Here is a 25,444-nt window from a genome sequence, read left to right on the forward strand (position 1 = left end):
GTTTTGTATTTTTTTTTTTTTTATATAATCGTACCTTATTACTGGCATTCCCCTGACTATCATCCATTTTGAACTATTAACAAATCCTATTTCTTTCTCAGCTGCCTGAATGCCCATTTTGGCTCACTGCGCTGACAGACATGGTCTCCACTTAGAGGATGATGCCCCTTCCTTTTCCACAGTAAAGAAGTGGGCTGTAGAATTTAAGCGTGGCAGATAGAGCCCATACTGCACGCAGCGACCCATCTACGTCATACTTCCCGCCGGAGCTAGCTGTAGATAGGCAGCCTAAGTTTGGGATGAGATAGAGCCTTGACGATGACCCGTGTACTGGAAGGTCATCAACAGCAACCCTTCAAGAAAACATTACCCAGGTGCATGACTGATAGACAATTGACCACTCAACATCTTGCCAGTGTTGTGGGCATCTCTCATGAGACGATTGAGCACATTACCAGCAAGAGGATGATGTCCCTTCCTTTTCCACAGTAAAGATGTGGGCTGTGGAATTTAAGCGTGGCAGAGCGATCCTTGACGAAGACCCACATCCTGGAAGGCCATAAACGGCAACCATTCAGCAAAACTTTACCTGGGTGCATGACTGATCAATGATTGACCACTCGAAATATTGCCAGTGTTGCGGTCATCACTGAGAGGGTTGAGCACATTATCGCTAAGTTGGGAGTCACAAAAATTCTGCAAGATGGGTGCCAATGCTTTTGACTGCGGATCAGAAACGTGTCAGATTCCTGATGTCCTGTGACAATCTGCGATGTTTTGAAGCATATCCTGATAGTATTTTTGCCCGGATTTGTAACCATGGATGAGACCTGTTTCAAAAAAATTAAAAAGGAACTATCCGGTCATCATTTTCCTAGTAATGATGACGCCACGCCATGTCAGCTTAGAAGGACTGGTGGCTGAAGACGATTTCTCTTTTGTTGCATCTTTAACAAGCGATAGTGGGTTATACATATTCAGATCTGTTCAAATAAGGTTGTTTTGCCCAAAAGGAGGGTAGATTGGGTGGTAATTGTTCACTTCCACTGAGGGTTATGTGAAGACTTAAAGGGAGGGGCAAAGTTCAACATCTTATATTTCAGAGAATAGTCAGTTCATATCATATTGGGAGTAACACATGATACAGGTGAAGATGAGGGGATTAAATTTTATTCAGTTTAAGATAGTAATAATCCAATTTTTTGATCTACCCTGTGGATTCGTTACATACAATGACATACGAACTATGCAAGAACTAAGAACGGTTCATCAGATCTCATATAAAAAACTTTACTTTTGACCATGCTACAAAGATTTTCCCATATAGAAAAAGGTTCATATTTCTGATTGGCAAAAAACATTCAACAATTAGATGGATATTGAAGGAAATCTGGCATTATTTACTGAATTAAGTTTTAAAATCAACAGGCATTTACTTTGAAAGTATAATTAACACAAATTATTAGCAAGAGAATAAAAAGTTTATTTGATTCTAATCAACATTTTATAAAGAACATTTCATCAATATCAACATTTTAACAACCATTTTTTTTTCAGGAACATCAAATCAAATAATATCCCAAGATCCATTTACATTACACATATATACACTCGTAATAACATAAATACACTATCACTCAAAGATTCATTCAATATTTACACCAGTTCTATGAAATATCACCACAATCGAGGAAAAATTAATACAGCACTTGCTTCATACTTGATATAAATCTGGAGTCAACTAGAGACAGAAGGATATGATAGTTTTTACTTCTACTACAGTGTAAGTGTATTAATTGAGCTTATAGGAAAAAGAATCATGATCAACATGACATAATTTACAACCTCTGTTCTGCACCCTAAAAATTGATATTATATTGTGTTCTCAAGTGGTAGAAACAGAAGCTTACCCTACCTCATGTACAACACCTGGACTCGGATTTCAGAAGCCAATGCTACTGGTTGAAGATTGCAGTAAGAGTAAGCACAAGATTTTTTATCAATAATCACATAGCAAGATTAACAACACAAGTTTAAAGTAAATAGGTTATCCTTCATCTTAACATAAGATAAAGTAAAACAATTATTTCATACTTTTACAATTTCCTAGAGCAATATTCTTGAAAATTCAACTTCATTTATGAAAGAATGGTAAAATACAGCATCGATCAAAGAGGTACTTAATTCAATACTTTTTCTGTAAGTTATACTGTCTTTATCTAAGTCAGTTTCAACAACACCTCACTCTAGGCATTGTAAAAAAATCCTCAATCACTGTCACTACCAGATTCACTTAAACAAAGATCTTGAGCTGAAAAGATAGAAAAAGATCACATTTGACTGTTTATCACTAGAAATGTGTTTATGCCAAACTAAAATTGTTTCCTTGATTTATAACTAGTTCAGAAATAATCAATTGTTTAAATTCATTAGGCTTCTTTGCTTCATTAATATGAATAATGAATATAAATTTTGTGGTTACAGCATTCACAAAGTGCAACCAGAGCTACAACTTTATTAACAGAAAATGTTGAAATTCAATTAGGAAATTAGAGGACTGGTATTGTCCATTTGATACCACTTAAATAATTAGAGGCTGAGATTCCATAGCGATCAAACTCCTCTAACGAAATTTAGACTTAAAATTTGAGGAACAGGTTGACCTCAAATTATCAGAATCTCATATGAAGAAAAGGAAAAGGGCAATCTGTCATTTTAAAGAAAATAAATTTTCGGTCTAAATGATTTAGGAAGATTATGTTTATCCAAACATGTATGCATAGTGGTAATCTATCTAAAAACTCCTGTCTTTATTAATCTGGTGGGTACAGAAAGTAGGACATTAAACCCCATTCTAACATTGTAGGGAGCCACGGTGGCTAAGTGAGTAAGATGCTGGCTTGCTATCCTGGAGGTTGTGGGTTCGATCACGGTGTTGGTTGAGAAAGTTCATCAGGATTTCCGGCGTGGTTTCCCCATGTCAGTGGTGCAGGACGGAGGGCCTGATAAGGACAGCTGTCTAGTCGTTCAATGGGATGAAAAACCAAGGCCCCGTTTACACATTGGCGTGTACAAAAAAGGTCCCTTGGCAGTTGGAATTTGATATAAGACTAGGCCGCAGTGCCGCTGTACAGGCAAAATTTCCCTCATAGCACACTGCATTGGCGTGCACGAAAAAGGTCCCTTGGCAGTTTGAATTCGATATAAAACTAGGCCGCAGTGCCGCTGTCCAGGCAAAATTTCCCTCATAGCACACTGTATGATGTAAGCTTGTCTTCATTGGCCCAGTCGGAGCAGAACAGTAGCACATTAAACCCCCATGTTTGCCTTGTGAGTCTAGTAAGCAAAAGTTAATAATGTAGATTTAAACAACTTACTTAATAATGTAGATTTAAATGGTGGTGATATAGATGGTAATGGGGCTTGAACTTTTCCTGTTCCATTTGATTCATCTGAAATTAATTCAAGATTTTACCAAAAAACACTCCAGACGAGTCGACAACATCTTGGATGGAAAGTGGTAAAATTGAAAACAAGAGGAGTGCGATTTGATTTCTCTATACAACAATTATAAATTCTTCTAAAATAAATCCATTACATATGCATCCTCTTCAGGAGATATAAACAAGTCAGGATCACCTATAAGGGTTGGGTACAATCTTTTGATGCAAATCTTTCTTGGCAAGGGGGTTGTGTGGCCAAATGGTTAACACAGACACGTTGGATTAGAAAATCGCATGGTTTCAATTTCCAGCTTGTAGGTGACAATGCAAGGAGTATGGTCGTCTGTCCAACTTAGTGGTTTTTCTTTGGGTCCTCCAGTTTCCTCCCACTGCTAAAGACCCCTACACGTAAGCAATTTATTGAAATAAAATTGAACCATATGTTAGACCCAAAATGAACTAGTTTGTGTCGAGTGCACTTTTAATATTGACACAATATAATCATAACATTATAACTATCTGTATATTTAAATCTTGTTCAATTGAATATTATTGTTATAATGATCAGCAACAAAAATTGTCAAATACAAAGAACCTCTTTTGACATCCATATTCCCAAGCTGTCCCAGAAAGATTTTCTCGCGTCTGTAAATACATGTATAACATATTCATAAACTGTTTCAATGGCATTTAGTAATTGAACTGAAATACACAGGTCGCAGTTCTATGGAATACAATTACTGCTTACTACTGCTTTTCACCTAGCCTTGTCTATTCTTTATTGAGCAATGATAAAATATAAAATATAACAAGACAATATATACATGTAAAAAAAACAACAATACTTGGTTAATGCTGACCAACGAAGGACACCCTCAATTACCTTGAAAGAAACATAACTTAATTTCTTTAAGGAAACCTAAAGTAAGCAGTAATTGTATTCCATGAATTGTAACCTGTATAATATATTTATAATGTATATTTACCTGGTTTACTGGTTTCCATTTCTTCATCACTAGAATCTGAACTATCAGAGCTATCAGAACTACTTATATTACCTATAGGTGATGACTCATCTTCATCTAAAATAAAAATATATTTATAAACTCCTCTTCATCCAATACATCACAAATATTATGTCTATATAATTGTAATTATTAGCCACAATACAATTTTATTTCTAATAATCAGTTAGAGTAGAAAATCTATCAAGATCCTAAATGTTAAGTCTATGGAAAGTGTTCTAATTGGAATTTAACACAAGAATAAAAATTGGACACTTAGTTTCAATGCATAGGCGAAAAATCAAAACAAATGCATTGTTTAATGAATAGAACCCTTGATTGATGTAAAACTGGGGCGTCACTGATAAAAAAAAACAACAGTTGTCCAAGCTGTCTCTAAAATCAATGTCAACAAATCCTGCCGAATGTTTTTAAATAAATACAAGTAAATTTAACAAACTTCCATTGAGAAATTTGTTCTTTATTGGAACAACAAACTTTAAATATCAAACTGTGAATGGAAATCTGACATGGCTTTTCCTTATAACATAAATACAGGGCCAACAGATCGATTGATTCGGGTGAAGATAACATATGTTCTCATTCAACGAGCTAAACCTCTAACTCAATATTTTCTATAAAATTCGAAATTAAAATTCAATACTGACTCATTCCAGTCAATATTGATGTTGTTATCTTGCCGTGAAAATATGGGATCCTAATATCAAATATTTAAGATACAATGAACATTTTAAAATCAGTATAGAGCCATGTATTTTTATGGTTTCTGCAAGACAATGCAGTAGTAATTAGTAATGACTGATTCACAAACGACCAAAAAATAATAAAAAAAAAAACGTGCAGAATGGACAGTTGTTGGCGTAAACGTCTTCTTTTCAATTTGAACTGTTCACATATTTCACCGAAGATGATTAATTAGAAATTACAATAAAATTTTTAAAAGATAGGTTGCCAGGCAACGAAACATACGCCCACAGCAGCTAAGTCATCCGGGCAGTCAACCAGTGTTGTCAAGGAGTAATAACCCATGAAGTAATTATCAGAAAACATTAGAATTTGTTTCAATTGTTTGCCTCATGACCTTAAACAATTTTTATTAACTTTAGCCTCTAGAGTGATGAATGAATGAATGAATGAAATGGAGTTTTAGCCATTAGAGCGCCACAAGATTTTTCAAAGCGATCAAGGGCCTTAACTCTGGCAGTAATTATTGGAAATCGTTGAAAATCAATAGGCTTTTTCATCTCATGATCTTAAACACTGTGTATAAATTTAAAGTCAATCAGATACTAACTTTAGCCTCTATAATGTCCTCAAGATTTTTCAAAGCGATCAAGGGCCTTAACTCAGGCAGTAATTATCGGAAATTGCTGCAAATCATGGGCTTCTTCGTCTCATGACCTTAAACATTGTGTATAAATTTAAAGTCAATCGGATATTATCTTAAGCCTCTAGAGCTTGTCGACGCCGGACCGCCGGACGGATGGATGGGGGAGACGATAATATACAACCACATTTCAAAGTGGGCGTATAAAAATGAACATAAATCACTTTATGTACATTCATATTACATTAATATGTGCTTTTAGACCCATTTTCGTTTATTTTAATGTTCCAAAGAACAGAGACATATACCCTTTAATTTTAAAAAGAGTTATTGAGCACAGAAATTTTAATTGTATTTCATTGTATTTTACCAGTACAACTTATAATATATGAGTGTATTCATATTTCAAGTTATGATTGGTTTAGGTCATGATAAATATATACTTACCTTTTTCACCTGTTGGTAAAAATAAAGGCATGGAAGGTGAAAGATCTTTATGACTACTTGGACTAGGTAGATTTTTACTTTTTGAAGGAGAAGAACTACTTTTATTCTTTTGAGAATCAACAGGAGTAGATGGACGACCAACGTTGGCTTTGCTGGTCCTTCAAAATAATGAAAATGTTTAAAAATCATTAGCCTATAATTTAAAAATAATTTTTTATTAAAACCTGTGTATGTGCTCACCATCTTATTTCTTTTAATACTTGTTCAAAATGTACAAAATAAAAAGGAAATAATTCTGCATGAACTTAAATTGCCGTTTCTTTTGTGAAGTTTTGAAAATATTTTGACAGTGAACCAATTCATTCAATTTTGTTCAAAGGAAGATAGGTTTAAATATGTTTTTATATCTTAATTTCTAATTATACCTATATAGTTGAAACCTTCATCTGCCATGATATTAATGGACTGCAATAAGTGAAACCAGTACATTATGATCCAGCTAACACTTGATAAACAGGTATGGTGTACTATAACTAGATTATCATGAAGTCAGGGTTTGACATCCACTCACACCCAGATAAGAGTGTAACGATATCATATACTTAAACAAAGAAAAGATCAGAGACCTGACCCCAAAATGAAAACTGAGGTCTGGATTTGGACAGCTGACATACTTGATACTTGATACATACCTTGTTTTTTTAACAGCTATATTATTTGTGAGTTTCTCTAAGGTAAAGGTACCGGTCTTATGATCTATAATTAGAACACATTCTTTAGGACAGGGTTTTTTGTTACCTTTATATACAGTATGAGAGGTACCGCAACCCTGAAATTAAAAAATCAATTTATAAATTATATGTATGTTTAGAAGAAATGAAATGAAATGTTGTTTAATGGCACGTCAGTTCCCAGTTCCAACCGGGCTATATTGCACCAAAATGTTTAGAAGAATCATAAATGAAAATAGATACAGAAAAACAAAAAAATAAGGTATTACTGGGTTGGGTGGTTCAGCGGCAACACCTTCATTTCATTTCATATCATTTCGATCTCGGTGTTGGTTGCGAAAGTTCACTGGGATTTTCCGGCATGGTTTCCCCTTGTCAGTGGTACAGGATGGAGGGACTGGCAAGGGATAACATACAGTTGTTCTGATGAGACGAAAAATTGAGGTCCTGCGTATACATTGCCGTGCCCATAAAAGAACCCTTGACAGTTGGAATTTGAAATAAGATTAGGCCCTATTGCTGCTGTAATAAGATTAGGCCATAGTGCTGCTGTCAGGGCACTGTATGGCGTGCCGTATGCCCGTTTTCATTAGCCCAGTTGGTGTAGTACAGTAGGACGTTCAACCCCATTTCATTTCATTTCTGTCATTGAAATTTCTCAATGGAAAATTCAATTCCCAAAAATTCTAAGGAATTACAGTAACACGATAAGTAAGGCAACACCAATATATGGTCCCATTAACATGAGGTTGTAAAACATGTGTTGACCGAGAAAGTTCATGGGAATTTTCCAGTGTGGTTTCCTCCTTGTCAGTGGTGCGGTATCTTTCATTGTTTACCTCAACATGTGGAACAGTTACTGTAACTTGGTGACCTTCACCTATTTCAACTGTAGAATTCTGACCAGTATCAACAGAAGCTGGTTTAAAATCATCTGAAATATACAACATGATTTATACTGTAAAACATGAAACTAATTAATTTTAATAGTCATTATCTTTGGCTATAGGTGATCATTCATGTGACAAACCTAATATGGCCACCACCAGCAGCTCTTAAAACGATCTGCCTTTGATTACCACACATATATCCTGGAAAAAGGTAAGATATTACATTATTTTAGTATATTCATGAACAAATATGTATTAACTATCAACGTACATGTGTGTCAGTTGAATTGGTAATTGTGTCATAGCTAATGTCATTGAGATATACGGTTTTTGAACAAATATGTATTAACTATCAATGTATGTCATTGTCAGTTGGTTATTGTGTCATAGCTTATGTCATAGAGATACATGTATACGGTTAGGAATGGGGTGGGGTGGGGGTATTTCCTGAAGTGTTGCAAGGGGAATTTAGTACAGCACTGGAGGACAAGAAAAATCTACTCCAAGTCCAAATGAGAATAATCTGAATCTACAGACATAGACTAGAGGCAGATTATTAGTGTTTCCGATTTCCGCTAATGCTTAAAAAAGAAAAGTTGTTATGATGATGATGATGATGATGATGATGATGTGATAATGCTCAAAAAAGAAAAGTTGTTATGATGATGATGATGATGATGATGATGATGTGATGATGATGATAACTCAAAGATGTGATATTGATATAATATGACGATGTTATGATGATGATATTTCTGGAAAACTTACAGCGCATGGAATGAAAATATACTCCGGATCTGGGGTCAAAACTTTTGCCTAACTTAAGTTCATGGGTCTGGCTGTCTAAAGATAGAAATTTGTCACCCATACTGAAGGAATACAACAGATTTTTCCCAACATATGTTACGACATTTTTTGAGAGAAAAGTCTGTGATGATCGGAAGTGGAATACTATATTTTTCGTTTAGAGTTGTATCCCTTGTTAGAAAAATGACACTCGAGTATCCAGACATAAGCAAGCCGACTAATGGATTATTCCATTTTTAGGGGTGTTAGAAAGAAGTCTAGAACCTCGACCGTGTTCTGTCGGAATTTTGTAATCCCCGTTCATTGGGTCAGTATTAGATCAAAGTAAAATAAATACCTATATTCTAAATATTTTGAAGCAAGTTTATGAGTAACTTAATGAACAAAAAAAGTGAATAAATAATTTAATGGTTTGCTATGGCAAGACCTTGTGTTGAATGTCATTTTGAAGTCTATATAAGTCATTTAAGCAGAACGATCTAGCAGTTCTTACGTAACATTTTATTACGTAATAATTATAATCAGTGTCATCATAGATAATAACGTACGGTATTATCTATGGTGTCATCAATCAATTTTCGAATATTTCTTTGGTTTATCGTCACACCAGCGCGCAAATAGGGCCTCATTTTTTTTTATATTCAACACACACAGCTATATTTCCGCGTTTATCAACATTATAAATTCCGTCTTAATCAAATTACGCCTAATACAACTTTAATCTTGGTTGCTAATACAATATAGGGGATAATTGCAGGATTTATTTCGCGATAAGCTGGTTAGCATATCAACCGTAACAGAAAGAATAAACTTCACAAAGCCAGCCCATATTACTTATTAGTTAAGATTACCAAATCGTGGCTCTGTTTTGTAACACCCCTGATTGCACAACCGTTGCAACTGGCACAGGAAGAACTGTTTATTTAAAAATAAATTATACAAGTTACAAATTATTCTGAAGAAAAAATGAAATAAACTTTCCTCAAATTCTTTTCTACCACTTTTTTCCGGTTGTCAAAATTAACGCTAATGATTAAATTGGCTATATTTTGTCCCTATTTTGTGTCAGAAATAATTTTGTTTATTTCGGTTCCAGGGGTTGCGAAAATGACGAGCTTTCATAATCTGCTATTTTCATAAGCAAAATGGAAAAGTCTAGCGAGAGCCGTTCGATTAGGTTCAATAGGTAGAAATGAAATTGTGCGTTGTTTTTTTTTTTAAATGAAAACAAAACAAAAGAACTTTTTTTGTCTTTTCACAATAATTATTCTATCAATGTTTATAAAAAGACCCACCATTTTTTTTTTTTCAATAGAGTTTATATTATTTAAATAATGGACGATCTGTGTACCGTTACATAAATCTCTTTCGCCCCTGCGAATAAAAAATGAACTAACCCGGTTGCTTATTATGACGTCAGTCGTCCTTTCAAGTTCAATCGCCATTCGTGGGAAAGCCGTTCAGTACTAACCTAGGAACGTAAGATCAAATTAAAGTAAGTAATTGCATAATTTATGTAAATTTTGGTAGATAAAATTACGACCGTTAAGTAAGTACTTCCAATTGTTGTAAAATTGTAGCACCCAATTGAGTTTTTTGCCGAAAATCGAAGATTACATCACTCGCACGCCGGCAAGTTGGATTTGAGAAAAGAACGTACTAACAAGCTACCGTAGATTAGACCTAGATTCATTCGATTTGTTTCATTTCGGCCCCTTTTTGAGCAGAATTTCATGAATGGGACTTGCGTGCATTTCTAGAAAAGTTTACATACATTGTTTTACATTGAATATCGTAAATTTAGAATATTTCTTTTAATCGAATGTACGTGACAAAGTGAAGGTCAAGAAAGAACGTTAGGCCCTACCCACCCCCGCCGAGTCCCGGTAGTAAAATGGACAACTGCGACGTAGTATTGTTAATTTCAAGCTTTAGCATTTGTTTTTATTGCGAAGTACCGGTATTATAAAGGACTAAATTGCTGTATCCGTAATGGCCGGTGCTACAATTGGGTCAACTAGTTTGCCGATTATTATTATTCAGTGGGGGCTGGGGTACCTTACTGAACTGATCATTGATGATGGTTGATCTTGTAATTTGTACGCTTGTTGAGAAAAAAATAATCAAAGATTGTTGTATTAGACTTTTTTATTCATTTGATTTAAAATAAATTTATTATCTTGAAAATGAGAAGGAGGAAGGGGGTGGGGGGTAAATGTGGTGTGTATTAAGCACCAAATCTGTTTAATGTAAGCATGATAGAAATTCGAAATCTGAATAGAGTAGACCAATAGTCTAGATTTTGACATCAAGTTGCTTTGAAAATATTTTCCATTTGTGTTTTGATATTTTTAACAAATGACAGACCTACATATATGGGGTATTATTTATATTTCAGATTAAAAATGCCTGAAGTTCCTGATGGAGATGTTGAAAAGGGCAAGAAAATATTTATCCAAAGATGTGCCCAATGTCACACTGTAGAAAAGAATGGTAAACACAAGACTGGTCCTAATCTCAATGGTTTAATCGGACGAAAAACTGGTCAAGCTCCCGGATTTACATACACAGCTGCTAATCAAGCTAAAGGTTTGTTTGAATGATATTGCAATAAATACATGTCAATGTTGTAGCAAGGGGAATTGTTATATCAAATTGTCCATATGTTCCTGCATGTTATACCTACATGTACAGGTATTGCCCTTATTGGGGAATTTATAAAAAAAATAAAACGAAACATAGGTCTGTATTTTAATCAGATGGATTTAAAACCTTTTGGAGTACATGTAGATAACATGATCTATCTGCCACTGACCAGATTCTTAAAGTCAAGAACATGCAAGGTGAAAACTGGAAGATGTAACAATTCCCGATAACTTCATTTATGGTAAGATGGTATAATTATTTATGGCAACATATAATGAATATCTGTCACTGTTTTTTTTTCTCTTTTTTTTAGGAATTACATGGGGCAAAGACACTTTATTTGAATATCTTGAGAACCCTAAAAAATATATCCCTGGAACAAAGATGGTTTTTGCTGGATTGAAGAAACCACAAGAACGAGGCCATTTGATAGCTTATTTAATTGATTCTACTAAGTGACCTCATTCTCATCTAGGAAATTTATAAATAGACAAAATTATAAAAAAAAAAGAACAAAAAAAAAGCATTCAAATGTAAAAACAATTTGTACAAAACTGTACTGTGTACAAGATCATTTATCTATCATGTGGTTAATTTAACCAGCGTGTAGAATATAACAACCCACACTTTATCAGTTAATGGGTAGACCTCATTATACATTAGTTTGGAAATTTCTATTATATTAATATATTGTTCTTCTATAATGTAAGGATTTTAATTTATGGGTGTTGTATTGACTTGCTGCAAATATAGAATAAAGTTATATGGTTTTAAACTAATTTTGTGTGTAGTGTTTTCCATATTCTGGAGTTCGTTGATGAACATTGTTTCTGCTAAGGCTAAGCAGAGATAAGCAATTTGATTTGTCCATGCTGTGGATCGTGATAAGTTACAGTGATAAAATCCTGTGTATAGTTTCATTACATCAATAATATGAGAACTTTAACAGATAAGCACTTTGATTGGTTGAGACAAGGGAACTCAGTAACCAAGCTATACATGTAGATTAGAATGTTCAAAGTTTTTCACAGTTTGGTTGGTAGAGACTTAGAAAACTTGTAACTGTGCGTCCAAGTGAGGTAGAATGTTGATTTTCATTAGGTAAATATCTTGACTGGATTCGATGATTAGTATTTTCTGCTTGGGTTAAGTAGGGACCAATAATTTGATTTATTTATTGTTTTGGATTCGATAACTTGGTCTAAGGTTTTATAATATACCTTGGCAAAGTAGAGATAAGCTATTTGATTCATTAATGTAAGGTACTGGCTTACTAATAGCTAAGAAAATACAAAATGGTATATAAGGCAGGTAATTCCAGTATAAGTACAAAATAAAGAATAAAAGGAGATAATTGAAAAAGTTTCCTGATTTTATGGTTAATAAATAGCATTAAAATGGAACTGGAGCTTTAACTTTTAAAAATGCAGAATTGTCAAATAGTTGAAGATTTTAATAACTGTTAAGGATCACTGTTTATATATAAGGGAGATAACTGCCTTTTAAAGGGGGAGGCTATCCGGAAATTTTTATTCTTTAAATGTTAAAGCTATTGAATTGAAAATAGTACAAGTATTTGGGAAATGTAATAGACAAGGGAAAACTAGCATTAAAAAAAGTTGTTACCAGGGTAACACATCTTTTGGGAAAAAATAATGAAAAACCTTAGTTTTCCCTTGTTCCATTTCCTAACTATTTGTGCCATCTTCAATTCACTAGCTTTAGAATTTCAGAAAGCATTTTTCGGGTAGCCCCACCCCTTTATTCGAGGTTTGCAAAATAATTTTAATTAATAAATATTTGTGGACACAGATCTAGAGAATCAAACAAATGTATATCTGCCATAGCAAGTAAAATGGTGACATGTGACTTAGACCAGTCACCGTTATATTTTGGTACATTTATACAAAGAGTTTATGTAGAGTCCAGGAAAGCAGTTCGGCATTCAAAGACTAAAACTTACGATACAATCAATTTAATTGCCTCTCCGTGACACATTTTGGGACACAATCACTCTTATTCTAATTAGAATTTTCAAACTTGGCGTAGGTGTTGCCTGAGTTCGATGATGATGAGCATTTTGTGCTTAGCCTTGGACTAAAATGTACGCAATTTGATTGGACGATGCTTTTGGACACGATAGCTTTGCTTCTAATTAAGTCAGAGACAGAGTGATGAAACTTGGTGTATAGTTTCATTACCAATACCTTGACTAAATTCCATAATGAACATTTCGGCTCAGGTTAAGCAGAGTGATAAGCAATTTGATTGGTCAAGACTTTGGAGCTCGACAACTTTGGTTTTAATTGAGAATGGTGAAACTTTGCGTATATCATATCAATACCTTGACTAGTTCGATAATGCGCATTTCCTATAGATTTATTACATCAGTGTCTTGTCCAAGTTCAATAACGAACATTTTCTTCGTTGATGTTTAGGGGCCATGATAACTTTGATTTCAATTAAGTGAGAGTGGTGAAACTTGGTGTATAGTTTCATTACATGTACATCAAACTCGGGGAGTATAATATCAGTACATCAATACTAAATTCGATGATGAGCAATTTGATTGGCCGAGACTTTGGAGCTCGTCAACTTTGATTCTAATTGGGTGAGAATGGTAAAACTACCTTGACGAAGTTTGAATATCCTGACTAAGCAATTGATTGGTCGAGACTTTGGAGCTACTAAAATGCATCGGTTCTGCTCACATTAAGCACTGGTAAGAAATATGATCGATGCTTTTTAAAAAGATAAAAATATGCAATTAAAATGTGCGTCATCTAATTACTTGTTCAGTTTGGCGGGGGTATCAGCCTCACTGTTGGTACTACCACCCTCTCAAATCAAATATTGGTCTGAAAAGATATACCCAAAAATTGTCAAGATGGCATGACTTCCTTTGTCATCAAAAGATCTAACTGTGATTATAGAAATACACGCTTCGAGTGTATCTTACAGTGCGGAAATCCTAAAGCGGTTTGCATGTAAGATACGATCACATATCTAAGTGATGAACGGAGAACGGAAAATAGTGTTCATCTTGTCAGGGTCCCATATGACAAGAACTCTTGCCTCCATCACATTTACAAGAAATTGCTGATGGACAGACCAACGGGAAATCGACAGGGTTCCTGCTCTCATTGTCTCAATGCTACCCACTAAATTTGGCCGTGTAAAACTGTTCAAATTCGTCACTTTACTGGATATTTTGATGGACGATGCTGGTAATTGAAATGGTTCATCCTCATAAATACTCAATGGCTCACACAAATCAGGACCATAGCCAGGGCTGAACATGTTACCGCGGACCTTGCATCAACAGTAAAAAGGGCACATATTCTTTCACAAGCCCCCTGGTTGCCTTACCCTTGCTCTTAATCCGACCCTTGCCATAAACCAGGACAGTAAGTTACTGTGCGCCAAAGCTGTCTAAGGGATCTTTTGATCCTTGTATTATGTCAGAGCTAAATCTGCCCATTGCAGATCTTTATTCTAGCTTCAAATATACTCTTCAAAAAAAGTAGGGGATGTTGAAATGCAAATACCTATGCAGGTTGCGATGTGATAAATAGTCGTGGACATTTGACATGCTTTGAGAGTATGATCACAGATGAAGAACTTATCGCCCCAACAGAACCACTGAGCTGCACATGTTTGACACTTCAAGGAAGGGTTGATGAAAACTGCCGCTTGCTGGTTTATCTATCCATGTTTGCTTTCCTATCGGTTCTTGCATACGAATTACTGTTTGGCGTATCTTTGCTTTAGTGTGTTACGTTTAATTTGATCGGGAGACGTGTTCGTCGACGTCAACGTCAACGGACAACACTGCAAGAACTGGCCGTGGCACTGCAAGAGGAGTGGGTCATATTGCCCCAAATCGTAATTGGACGGTTGATTAGGAGCATACCACGACGAATTGCTGAATGTCTGAGGTTTGGTGGAGCAATGACTCATTATTAAGACAAAAATCAAAAACGTCCATTTTCACTTTTGACAGTGTATCTCTTTGCGAGTGAAAAGGGGCCGTCAGATAAGCCGCCCATATGAACTGTTTATGTTCATGTGTAGGCAATTGGCCTGTTATTAACATACACTGGTTACCTCTAATAAAAACAGCAGTGCATTTCCGCAGTTTTGTATTGTTTCTGAATATCCCCTACTTTGTTTGAAGAGTATATTATATAAACTAACTCAACTCTCTAGATTATCTGGTGACCGAGACTTAAAAAGGATTAAAACACGGTCCCCATTTGATAATTTAATTTAAAAATGGATAATTGAGACTTAGTCTCGACTGTCAAGTACCGTTGCTTGAACAATCTATGCTACAACTTTAAACCCCGATAACCTCGCCCAGAATAAAGTGATTTGAATGGAATTTTTAATATATTCATTTTTCATTATCATTTTTGGAACTATTAGAAAGAACATAAAGATGCATTATGTAAGATTTGGATAAAGGAATGGGGGTTCTTTCATTATTAGTTTAAAAATAGATAATGAAAATGGAATAAATTCAAAATTTCAGTCTAATTACTTTTTTCCGAGTGAAGTTGCGAATGTTTGAAGAATAGCGTAGTCTCGATTTTCATCACCACAATAATAAACAAAGTCTCGATTATCCAATTTTAAATCAAATGATTAAATGTCGATCGTGTTCTCGGTCCATTAAAAACCGTGTCCACCCGATGACCTAGAGAGTTGATTATGTGAATAATAGGCCGATTTAGCTCTTAACCTCAGGAGGAAGCACAAGCGAGGATTGACACACCATGTCAGTAAACTTTCTTACAATCTGAGTCAATAGTCCGGTTAAAGCGACATTATGGAAGATTAGATAAAGAGAGCTGACAGTTCTCGCTATAATTAGTCAAATTACTTCACTCTGAGTGAAGAAATTCCCATTTCAATAACACTGTAGCCTCGATTGTCATTGTTACCGTTGTTACGATAATAAACAAAGTCTCAATTATCCCAAACCGAACCCATCCGCGATCTTTGGGATAGAAACATTATTTTAAATTTCATTAATTTAAAATCGGATAAAACTATTGTGACCTATAGGGTGTCCACAAAAAATTGCGAAGGAGCGATAGCATAATACGTCCACTAATTAATGACATCTATATAATTATATTCTATTTTTTCATTTAATCAGAAATAATAATTTTAAACAAATAACGAATAAGGCTCATTGGAATAAATGAATGAAATAGTTGATTCGGTGTTAAATTAAATTATTAAATGGTCGAAGTGTTCTAATCTAGTTGAAATCTCAAGCATCCGATGGCATCGACAGTTGATTATGTTTATGTCATGGTCATAAATGTCTAATTAATAATTTATATAACATTTAAGGCCTAAAGAAAGACCTGTATAATAGGCAAATTTAGCTCTTGAATAAAAGAGTGGTTATTATTCAATTATAATAAGCCTTTCCGAATTCGATACCCAATACCAATTGCTATTCTATCAAGGAAAACCACCGCGAAAACGACAAGTATATATTAATGAGTCATAAGTAATGTTATAAACTAAATTATAATAAGAATTACAAAAAAAAGAAGAAGAAAAACAATATTGTTTCATAATGACGCTGTCTGTTAACCTAATTGTACACTGGCGATGTGTGAAACCTCATTAATAATACGAACAAAAAGTGTTTACCCCCACCACACACAATACTACTGTTCCACGCTGATTCTCCTTTATATCTCATTTTTTTATAATTCCATTTGGGTTGGGTAAATGGCACAATTTGATAACCTGCCATTTTCATGAGAAATGGAAAAGTCGAAATCATATTAGAGCAGGTAGAAATTGAATTGTGTGCATTTTACTTTTAAATGGAAATAATCTAAAGAGCATTTTGACTTTGTTCTTTCCACAACAATTATCCTACAATAAAATATACCAGTTTACATAAAAAAAAAAAGCACAACAAAACAAAATACCTTTTAAAATTATTTTAATGATAACCAGATTGTGCACGGTTGAATAAACCCCCTTTTATCCTGCTAACAATAATGAACCAACCTGTATGCAGTTTGAGATTAAATCTATTTAAAAAGTTGAGCGTTTATCCAAACGTACGCAATTGCCGAATATTTTTATTTTATTATTAAGAATATAATTATATAAAGTGACGTTTCCACAAAGAGTGCTCAAAGGCGCTTTACCATAAGCAAATGTATGAATGTTCAAAATCAAAATATATAGAAAAGGTAAAGTATTGGTTAATTACATGTAGGTGCCCTGGAAATAAACTGGTTCAGTGACGCCAAATATCTGGTAATCCATATTTGGTCATAGTTTGTGGCACCGATCATTAGTCACGAAAGAGTCCCTCGTTATAGTTATTAAAACTAGTTTCTAAATTGTTCCGTTGCTTAAAAATAGCATTTCCGATTAGATGGAACTTGGCATGTTTCTTATACATCCAATTTCATTCAACATAATATTACTAATCTGTATAGATATCAAGGATTAGTTGTCGAGAATTATTCAATTTACCAACCCTCACTATTAAAAAATATTTCATTTATAAAAGAGTTAAAGACACTTTCCTAAAAAAGTATTTATCGGGTGGGTACATGTATTTAGAATAAAGTACGTCAATTTTGGTATATATGGAAATTAAAAATATCCAATCTTACTAGAAATATATACTGGATTCCCTTACAAAAAAAAACTTGGAACGCATACAGGACAAAAATGTATGTGTTTCTCTAATCGGTAGCCCGATGATTAGGATTGTCTGCTCGCGTCACATCAAAGGTAGCAGAAGAAGATTGAGAGCTTGATGTATATGTTGATAAACTTGATGAAGGGTTAAACGTGCAACACTTTCTGAGATAAAAACCTCGGGAAAAAAATGTAGGCAGTGGATAATCCGAGAATTTAATTAGGCTTCGATATTTATGATTTATGGATAGCGATTAAAGACAACATCGTCTGGTGTATGCAATGAATTCTCCTCCGGCTTCGCACCCGTTGCTAGGTAGTTGGTCAGCTAAGACACGTGACACAAGAATGACTTCTTTTAAATAGATTTTTTATAGTTGGGGTATTCCCTCGCAAAAACAGTGTTTTGAGAAGGATTTGAAGCAAAATTTTGATAAATTATTCATTTTATTTGACAATTTATGTTAAAGTTACATTATGGGAGATAAGATAAAGAGATGGCTGTTTTCGCTATAATAGTTAAAAACTAGATAGTGTAAAGATAATTTGCTGATAATTTCAGTCAACTTGATCCACTATGAGCCGAGAACGGAGCGGGTGAAATTTTCCATAGTCTTGGTCATCATTACTAAAATCATTAATATAAACAGCATAGTCTCGATTATCCACTGTTTTGATTTAATTATCAATGGCCGTTAAGCGGCATATAGGAATCTAATCCAGCCAACATCGACGGCTAGCCTTGACATTGAGAGTTTATTATGGTCTGGATAAGTTACTTAATGTCGAATTGATAATTTAGATAACATTTCAGTTTCAGGCATAAAGAAAGACTTGTAATAAGCAGATTTTGCTCTTGCATAATGCATGTTTAAGTACCGGTTTTTAATTCTATCCACAGAACAGAATATTTATGAATTTTACTATACATGAATTTTACTATACATGAATATATACACAAAATACATGTATGGTAGAAAGTGATGCCGTCATAATAATATTATTTGTAAACTTACAAAGTTAAGGAAATCAGACCAGTATTTAAAGACTGATAAAAACCATTTAAATTGCAAGAAAATTATTGGTAAAAGACAGTACATACATTCAATGTACTGTTCTGATACAATTTTTGAAAATAATTGGACATTATAGTCTTTATAGTGGCATATTAACACAAAAGGCATACTGGCATAGTTGTATACATGTATTCATCATCCACACCTCACATAGCAAATGCTATTTTTTTGCAGTGTAGTGATATATGCTGATTAATATAGTTTAATATCATATACATGTAACAATGGTTGATGTTGGATCATAACTAGTGTACAGTTTCAAACATGTTACCATTATTGGGAATATATTCACGCTACATGTATATAAATACATGTATATTCATTATCTCATTTGCATATCAATCAAGATACTGTATACACCACACTTTGTACAATCTTGTATTGGAATGGAAATTACATGCCTTTCACAAAACAAAATATTTTTGGCTAGGTTATAAATCACAGTTACAAATCTGTCATCATACATGCATATGTACTGCCAAACCATAAGCCACACAAACAGTTTTTTTCAAATGATGAAGCTCACAGTTAATTCTTTATCATAACTGTCAATCAATGATCACTATCACACTCCTAACATTTCTTTTGCTTCACCCTCCTCTTCTTGTAAACTGTCACTAGCATATTTTTTCAATAATTCTGTCTTTTTTCTCACTAATAGGGCCTCTTCAATTTCTTTTTGGGAAGGAACTGGCACATGAGCAATAAATTGTTGTTTATCTGCTTCCATCACTTTAACTAACGAATCTTGAATCACATCCTCGTCATCTAAATCGTCAGCTTTATAAATAGATTCTTCCGTTTCCATATTCTCCTCTATTTTTATTTCACCACTCTTGATCTTCTCCTGCTCTTCTTTCCATGCTTTAATTTTTTCTGCAATCACTTGTTTCTCCAAGGCTTGTTCCATTGGCAAAATTCGACCGTCATCTTCGTCTCGGTACCCATAATAATCAGCATCAATATCTTTCATCAATTCAGCACGTGTTCTACGAGGAGCTTGTGGAGGTTCTTGTTCAAACAGTTCACGAACACCTGGTAAGTCTTTAGCGGCCCCAAAGTATTTGTAACCTCGATTTCCTGGTACTTCCTTGCCTTCATGATCCAACATTTTTGGACCAATTCTTCTGTAATCTGGGCCATTAAGTGTTTTGATCTGGTCCTCCCAATGACCCTTTTCACGTAACAATTTATTAATTTCATCATTCAGATCTCTTAATTTAAACTCGCCCAGTCCAGCATTTTGGATTTGTGCTACTTTCCTTGAAACTTCACCAATTATCTGTCTTCTCCATTTCTCAGCTTTTGGCAATTCATTACAGTCTGTTGCTAAGAATGGCCTTCTTTCTCTCTCCTGCACCTCCCCAAGTTGCGCTGCTCTCCAACGAGCCAATGTTGTCATCGCCTTTTCACTATTTCGAGCCATTTTAAAGGTTGTTTTTGTATTTTAACAATAACAAATTTACGTCTAAACAACGTGCGCCATTACTGAATTCGCGGATATCAGGGCTATGGAAAATCCAACAGCAAGTTATTTGAAAAATGCGTCTGGTAGATCAAACTATAAATGATTTCCATCAGAGTCGCCTCCCTTAAAAAGATGGCGACCCCCAGTGGGAAATCCAAAAAATCATCCAAATCCAAAACAAGTCCAAATGGAGGGACACCACCGAAAAGAAAGCGAGTGGCAACGGTAAACATTTACATCTGATCGTTTGTTTTTCCCTGCATTCATGTAATTGAAACAAACGGACTCATATTGATGATCTTGTCCACCACACAGAAGCCACAAGTCAAGCGTGTTGCTAACTGTGAAACGATTTAGGCCTACAATAAAAAAAAAGATATTATGTTATGGTTTATACACTAGCTTAGGACATTCTTTTGACCTTTAACAGAGGTCTGAGAAGATAATGAATGTAATCAAATTATTAATATGCAACTTCTTTTTAGGTTGAATCTATTATAGCTGCTATACCAACTAGTGAAGTGGAAGTAGAAAGTGATACGCCACAGACTATTGTTGAAACAGTTGTTGTCCAAGGAGATGACATTTCTGTAAATGTTACAAGCGCTCCTATACAGGTACCAACTATACCGATCCAAGAGAAAGCTCAACCAATTTTCAAAGATCCAAATTTTATCGTAAGTAAAGTCGGTGATTTTATATTTTTATTTCTTTTATGATTTGACAAAGAGTAGGAGAAAACAATACCACCAAAGCAAAATCCTACTCCTTATATTGCACATGTAACTTTACCATTCTAAATAATGAATGGGGTAAAGAATGGGGTTTAGTCTCATAATACCTAAAAAACCAAACTATGGCCCATTTGCAGTAAGGTAGTTTTAACTCCATAAACACTGTTTATTAACACCCATAGATTAAAAGTTCAAATGTCCGTTCCTCAAGTATGGTTTAGCAGTGCTGTCTCAAATTGTGAATAGAATCAAACTTTGAACCATTGATGTACGGTATCTGTAGGCCTATTGTTGGAACCCTTTTGGACCTGGGCCCTTGTTTTTTTTAGCAACATTACCACCCCACATCTAAAGGGCCTGGGTTATTTTAGTCTAGTGAACAGTAACCTGTAAGATTTTGATAAGATTTTAATATTGATAAGAATCAACTATTGATTTTATTTATCTAGCATTCAAGTAAAGGAGCTGCTGGGGGCAAGAAGACTCGAGTTTGGAAAAATTTGAAACAGATCATTTCTACTGATAGATCATTGCCATGGAAAGCCACAGATGTAACATGTTTGTAACTTTTATTCAAAATGTATTAGAAATGACAGCAAAGTTTTTGTTTTATTTGCATCTAACACATTACATTAATATGATTATGTAGCTAAAATTTTTTTAACAAACTTTTTTTTTTAACTTAGATAATAATACATGTACACTATATTTGTTGACTGAAATTAATAGGGTCGCCTGCCTAACCTTGTGGGACTTCTCTGGGTTCACTCGTTTCCTCTCACTGCTAAAGACCCCTATGCGCACGCTAATTATTAAAATAAATTTGTACCATAATTTATGTTAGTCGCAAAATGTCAAGTGATCTTTAAATCCAAGTTCTCTCTCTGGTTGATAGTGAACAAGTTTCATACAAGCCCTGTCTTTTTTAGACTTGAATTCTGGCCTTTGGGCTATGATTTACAAACAATTCTCCGAATTTCAACAGACAATAAAAGTTGTCAGCTGTGTGAACTCCTCAAAATTTACATATTATGATATAGTCAGTATCCTGTCGATTTTAATATTGTAAACTGATGTCTTATTTTTCTTCCAGATGGTTCTATTGATGCACCACCATCTTTTAAACCAGGAAAAAAATATTCAGATTTGTCAGGCCTAGAGGTAAGACTAGACACATATTTGTGGGTATACACAAGAGCGAACCTAAGCAAATCGGTATAATGGAAATTCCTCAACTTTCTGTCTAGATAAAATGAAAATGCATAAGAACGCCAACAAACAGGCCCTATTTCAATTTAAATGAGCTTTCTGAGGCATTAGCTTGCCCAGAAAAAACAAATACACTATTTATAGTGGAATAATTTCACATGTAGTACAATATGGATGATTGACCACTTCACTTCAAATTGCTGGTCCAGTTCTAAAATAGTCTTAACACAGTACAAGCTGTACTTCAGTGTACAAGAATAATAGTCAATATGTCCTCGTTTTTTCTGGACCACCTGATATATTTTAGTTAATAATACTGTTTAATTTGAAGTGAAAGATTCTTGGAAATCTTTCTATCATATTCCTGTTCAACTGTCTGAAGTTCTGTGATACTTTCTTAAAGAAAAACATGTATTTCTCATGTGGGGATGGCCACAAGTCCCCAAATTTTTCACTGTGTAAGTAGCTGGATAAACATGTCTATATAATTCATCACGATTATCAAATCACTCATACAGTTGAAGTAACGTCCAGAACAGCCTAATATTTTGATTTGAAAGTTTCAGATCACGGAATTTGGCTTTGCCTATATATTTAGTTATTCGTTTTATTTATGGTGGCAACAACCATAAGTTGCGTGGTTTTGATCCTAAGCTTTAACCCGACAAGGAGTAGGGTCGCTTGCTCAATCTTGTGGGTCTTCTCCGGGTCCTCCAGTTTTCCCCCACTGCTAAAGACACCTACGCGCAAGCAAATTATTGAAATAAAATTTACCATATTTTAGTCCCGAAATGACATAGTTTTTCTCTTTATGTATAGTGTCCTGGGAAATCCCCTTTAATGAATCAATGCCAATTTGGCCAAAACACTAAAATTTATTGACTGATATTTGCTGAGATTCCTCGCTAACTTTTTCACTTTGAGTCCCAAGAGGAGCTAACATTGCTGTATTGTCTATATCTTTGACAGAGGGAAGTTTATACTTAGTGGACGTTAAACCCTATTTGTCTCTCTTTTTGACAGAGGGAAAAAGTGAAAACATTAAACACCACCTGATATGTAGTGACATTGTTTCTTTCTTATAGAATAATTTCTGCATTGCCATGTGAAACATTGGGCAGGCTGTACAACTTTTGCCTGAATTTATCAATTGCCTGAAAATCTTACTTGCTCAGAAATAGGTTGTTGTTTACCCCAAATGCCTTTTATTTCCCTCAGCCATCATGAGTTATCCTTCATTTTATTATTTCAGGCAAATTATGTTGATCCTCAAACAAAACTTCGCTATTCCACTGCTGAAGAGTTTTCACGGGTTAGAATTCTACCAGGAGATATTGTCATGGGTTATCTAGCTTTACGGAAAGCCAATACACCAGTTCCGTGAGAAAATATTAAATTTTTGGTTGAAAGAATAACCTGGACATGAAAAGTCCAATCTTTGAGAAGATTGAAATTGTAAGAAAAGGAACAATGTTGTTTAATAGGTAATAACTTAGACTGTGTGTGGATGTAAAACCTTCATTATTCATATGAAAAGTTAATTTTCATATATGGAATAAAAAAGAAAGGAGCTTAAACTTTCTACTCCACACTAGGCCATTTGACTAATACTTTTACTGTGTAACCAAAAACAGATGGGAAAGGTTGCCGTTCTAACTTTATAGATTGATACAGAAAAAGAACTCAAAAGTTAATCTCATAAACCAAACGTTTACTGTGATCCATTGATCAAAGGTCGAGGAGGTATAAAATTTGTATTTTGATAAGGATTGAAACAAATAAAATCTATGGAATGTAAAATGTTATAAAATTCCACAGGAATTGTAGACAATTCTTTGTCTTTATTGAACTGCTAAGCAGTAACATCATAATAGCAATAATACATTTAATGTGGATGAATATTGTTGTCACTTACACCCATTACCTTTCAAGTGTTGAATAACAGGTTTCTTGAATAAAATGAAGGGAAACAAATTCTACATGCAATAAATTTAGAATGATGAAGACAGGAACATTGAAATCTATCAAAATATTGTAATGAGGCTCATAATTTTAAACTAGACTCATTTATTCTATTAACATAGTGATTATTCCCCTGTGGTGATGTGTGCAAAGCTAGGAAGGACAATTTTGTTTGAACAGTGGTGTTTACGTCTACTCTTTTTTAAGGGATCTTTTACGTGCGCTGCATTGTTTAAATGAATGGACCTTGGTTTTTCTGAATGACTAGGTAACACTTTTCTTGTCCGGCCTGCATGTGACGTGTACAATCATATAAAGGACAGTTTTTGCCTGGTCAGTGGTGTTCATGCCTATTCATCATATGGGATTTTTTACGTGTACTCCATTATTCCAATAGCTGAACCTTTTTTTCATGTTATCTGAAAAAATAAGGAACACTTTTCTTGTCACCCCTGCATGTGCTACCCTTGAAATGTGGTTCCTGTGTGTGATAAATGGCAAGTTTCTGTGCATTTCACACCATGATTCGCACCTGGGACAATCTTCCCCACCCCCACCCTCTTCTATTTCTGTCCATTTCCTTATAATAGAGATCATTCTATCAACATTACAATGTTATAGGTGTATAAAATATTCATGGAGAGCCATGGAAACAAATCAAATAATAACTGTAATAAAAAATAATGTGTATATTACATAATTCATTATATTAAGAACAATTTTAAAGTAGAAGTCCCAGATTTATTTCAGAGAATAAAAATGGTTAATTGTTTGTAGAAGGCTCTTGGAGGTATTTATTTAAGAGGTTATCCAAAGATCTGTGATATGTATTTAAAGAAATGAGAATGTTGTTAGATAGTGAAGGGGATAAACCTCTCGACTAGTATACCCATTGGCATTGTGACTGGATAAACCTATCTATAATTCAAATATGTGTACAGTGACAAATCGACACCCCACTCCACCAACTGCATTTTAACGATCAAACA

General features: G+C 34.4%; 4 protein-coding genes across 4 annotated transcripts; 2 read left to right on the forward strand and 2 right to left on the reverse strand.

The window, feature by feature from the left end:
- Window positions 1–1,459: 1,459 nt before the first annotated feature.
- LOC126832207 (ELL-associated factor 2) lies at window positions 1,460–8,838 on the reverse strand. The gene is made up of 7 exons (XM_050562920.1): window positions 8,632–8,838; window positions 7,813–7,907; window positions 6,935–7,071; window positions 6,243–6,400; window positions 4,430–4,525; window positions 3,378–3,452; window positions 1,460–2,311 (listed from the first exon to the last, which is right to left on the reverse strand). Exons 1-7 carry the CDS (start codon window positions 8,729–8,731, stop codon window positions 2,268–2,270), a joined length of 705 nt encoding a protein of 234 aa, XP_050418877.1. The 5' UTR covers window positions 8,732–8,838; the 3' UTR covers window positions 1,460–2,267.
- Window positions 8,839–10,064: 1,226 nt separating this feature from the next.
- Window positions 10,065–12,095, forward strand: LOC126832205 (cytochrome c). The gene is made up of 3 exons (XM_050562919.1): window positions 10,065–10,165; window positions 11,069–11,259; window positions 11,630–12,095. Exons 2-3 carry the CDS (start codon window positions 11,076–11,078, stop codon window positions 11,773–11,775), a joined length of 330 nt encoding a protein of 109 aa, XP_050418876.1. The 5' UTR covers window positions 10,065–10,165; window positions 11,069–11,075; the 3' UTR covers window positions 11,776–12,095.
- A 5,185-nt stretch (window positions 12,096–17,280) lies between these two features.
- LOC126831521 (pre-mRNA-splicing factor ISY1 homolog) lies at window positions 17,281–20,599 on the reverse strand. The gene has a single exon (XM_050562054.2). It carries the CDS (start codon window positions 20,506–20,508, stop codon window positions 19,648–19,650), a length of 861 nt encoding a protein of 286 aa, XP_050418011.1. The 5' UTR covers window positions 20,509–20,599; the 3' UTR covers window positions 17,281–19,647.
- Window positions 20,600–20,644: 45 nt separating this feature from the next.
- On the forward strand, window positions 20,645–25,227 carry LOC126831523 (INO80 complex subunit C). The gene is made up of 5 exons (XM_050562055.2): window positions 20,645–20,775; window positions 21,036–21,227; window positions 21,734–21,842; window positions 22,378–22,445; window positions 23,746–25,227. Exons 1-5 carry the CDS (start codon window positions 20,650–20,652, stop codon window positions 23,875–23,877), a joined length of 627 nt encoding a protein of 208 aa, XP_050418012.1. The 5' UTR covers window positions 20,645–20,649; the 3' UTR covers window positions 23,878–25,227.
- Window positions 25,228–25,444: the final 217 nt, after the last annotated feature.

Source organism: Patella vulgata, chromosome 9, assembly GCF_932274485.2.
Source record: "Patella vulgata chromosome 9, xgPatVulg1.2, whole genome shotgun sequence".
Taxonomy (NCBI): Eukaryota; Metazoa; Mollusca; class Gastropoda; family Patellidae; genus Patella; species Patella vulgata.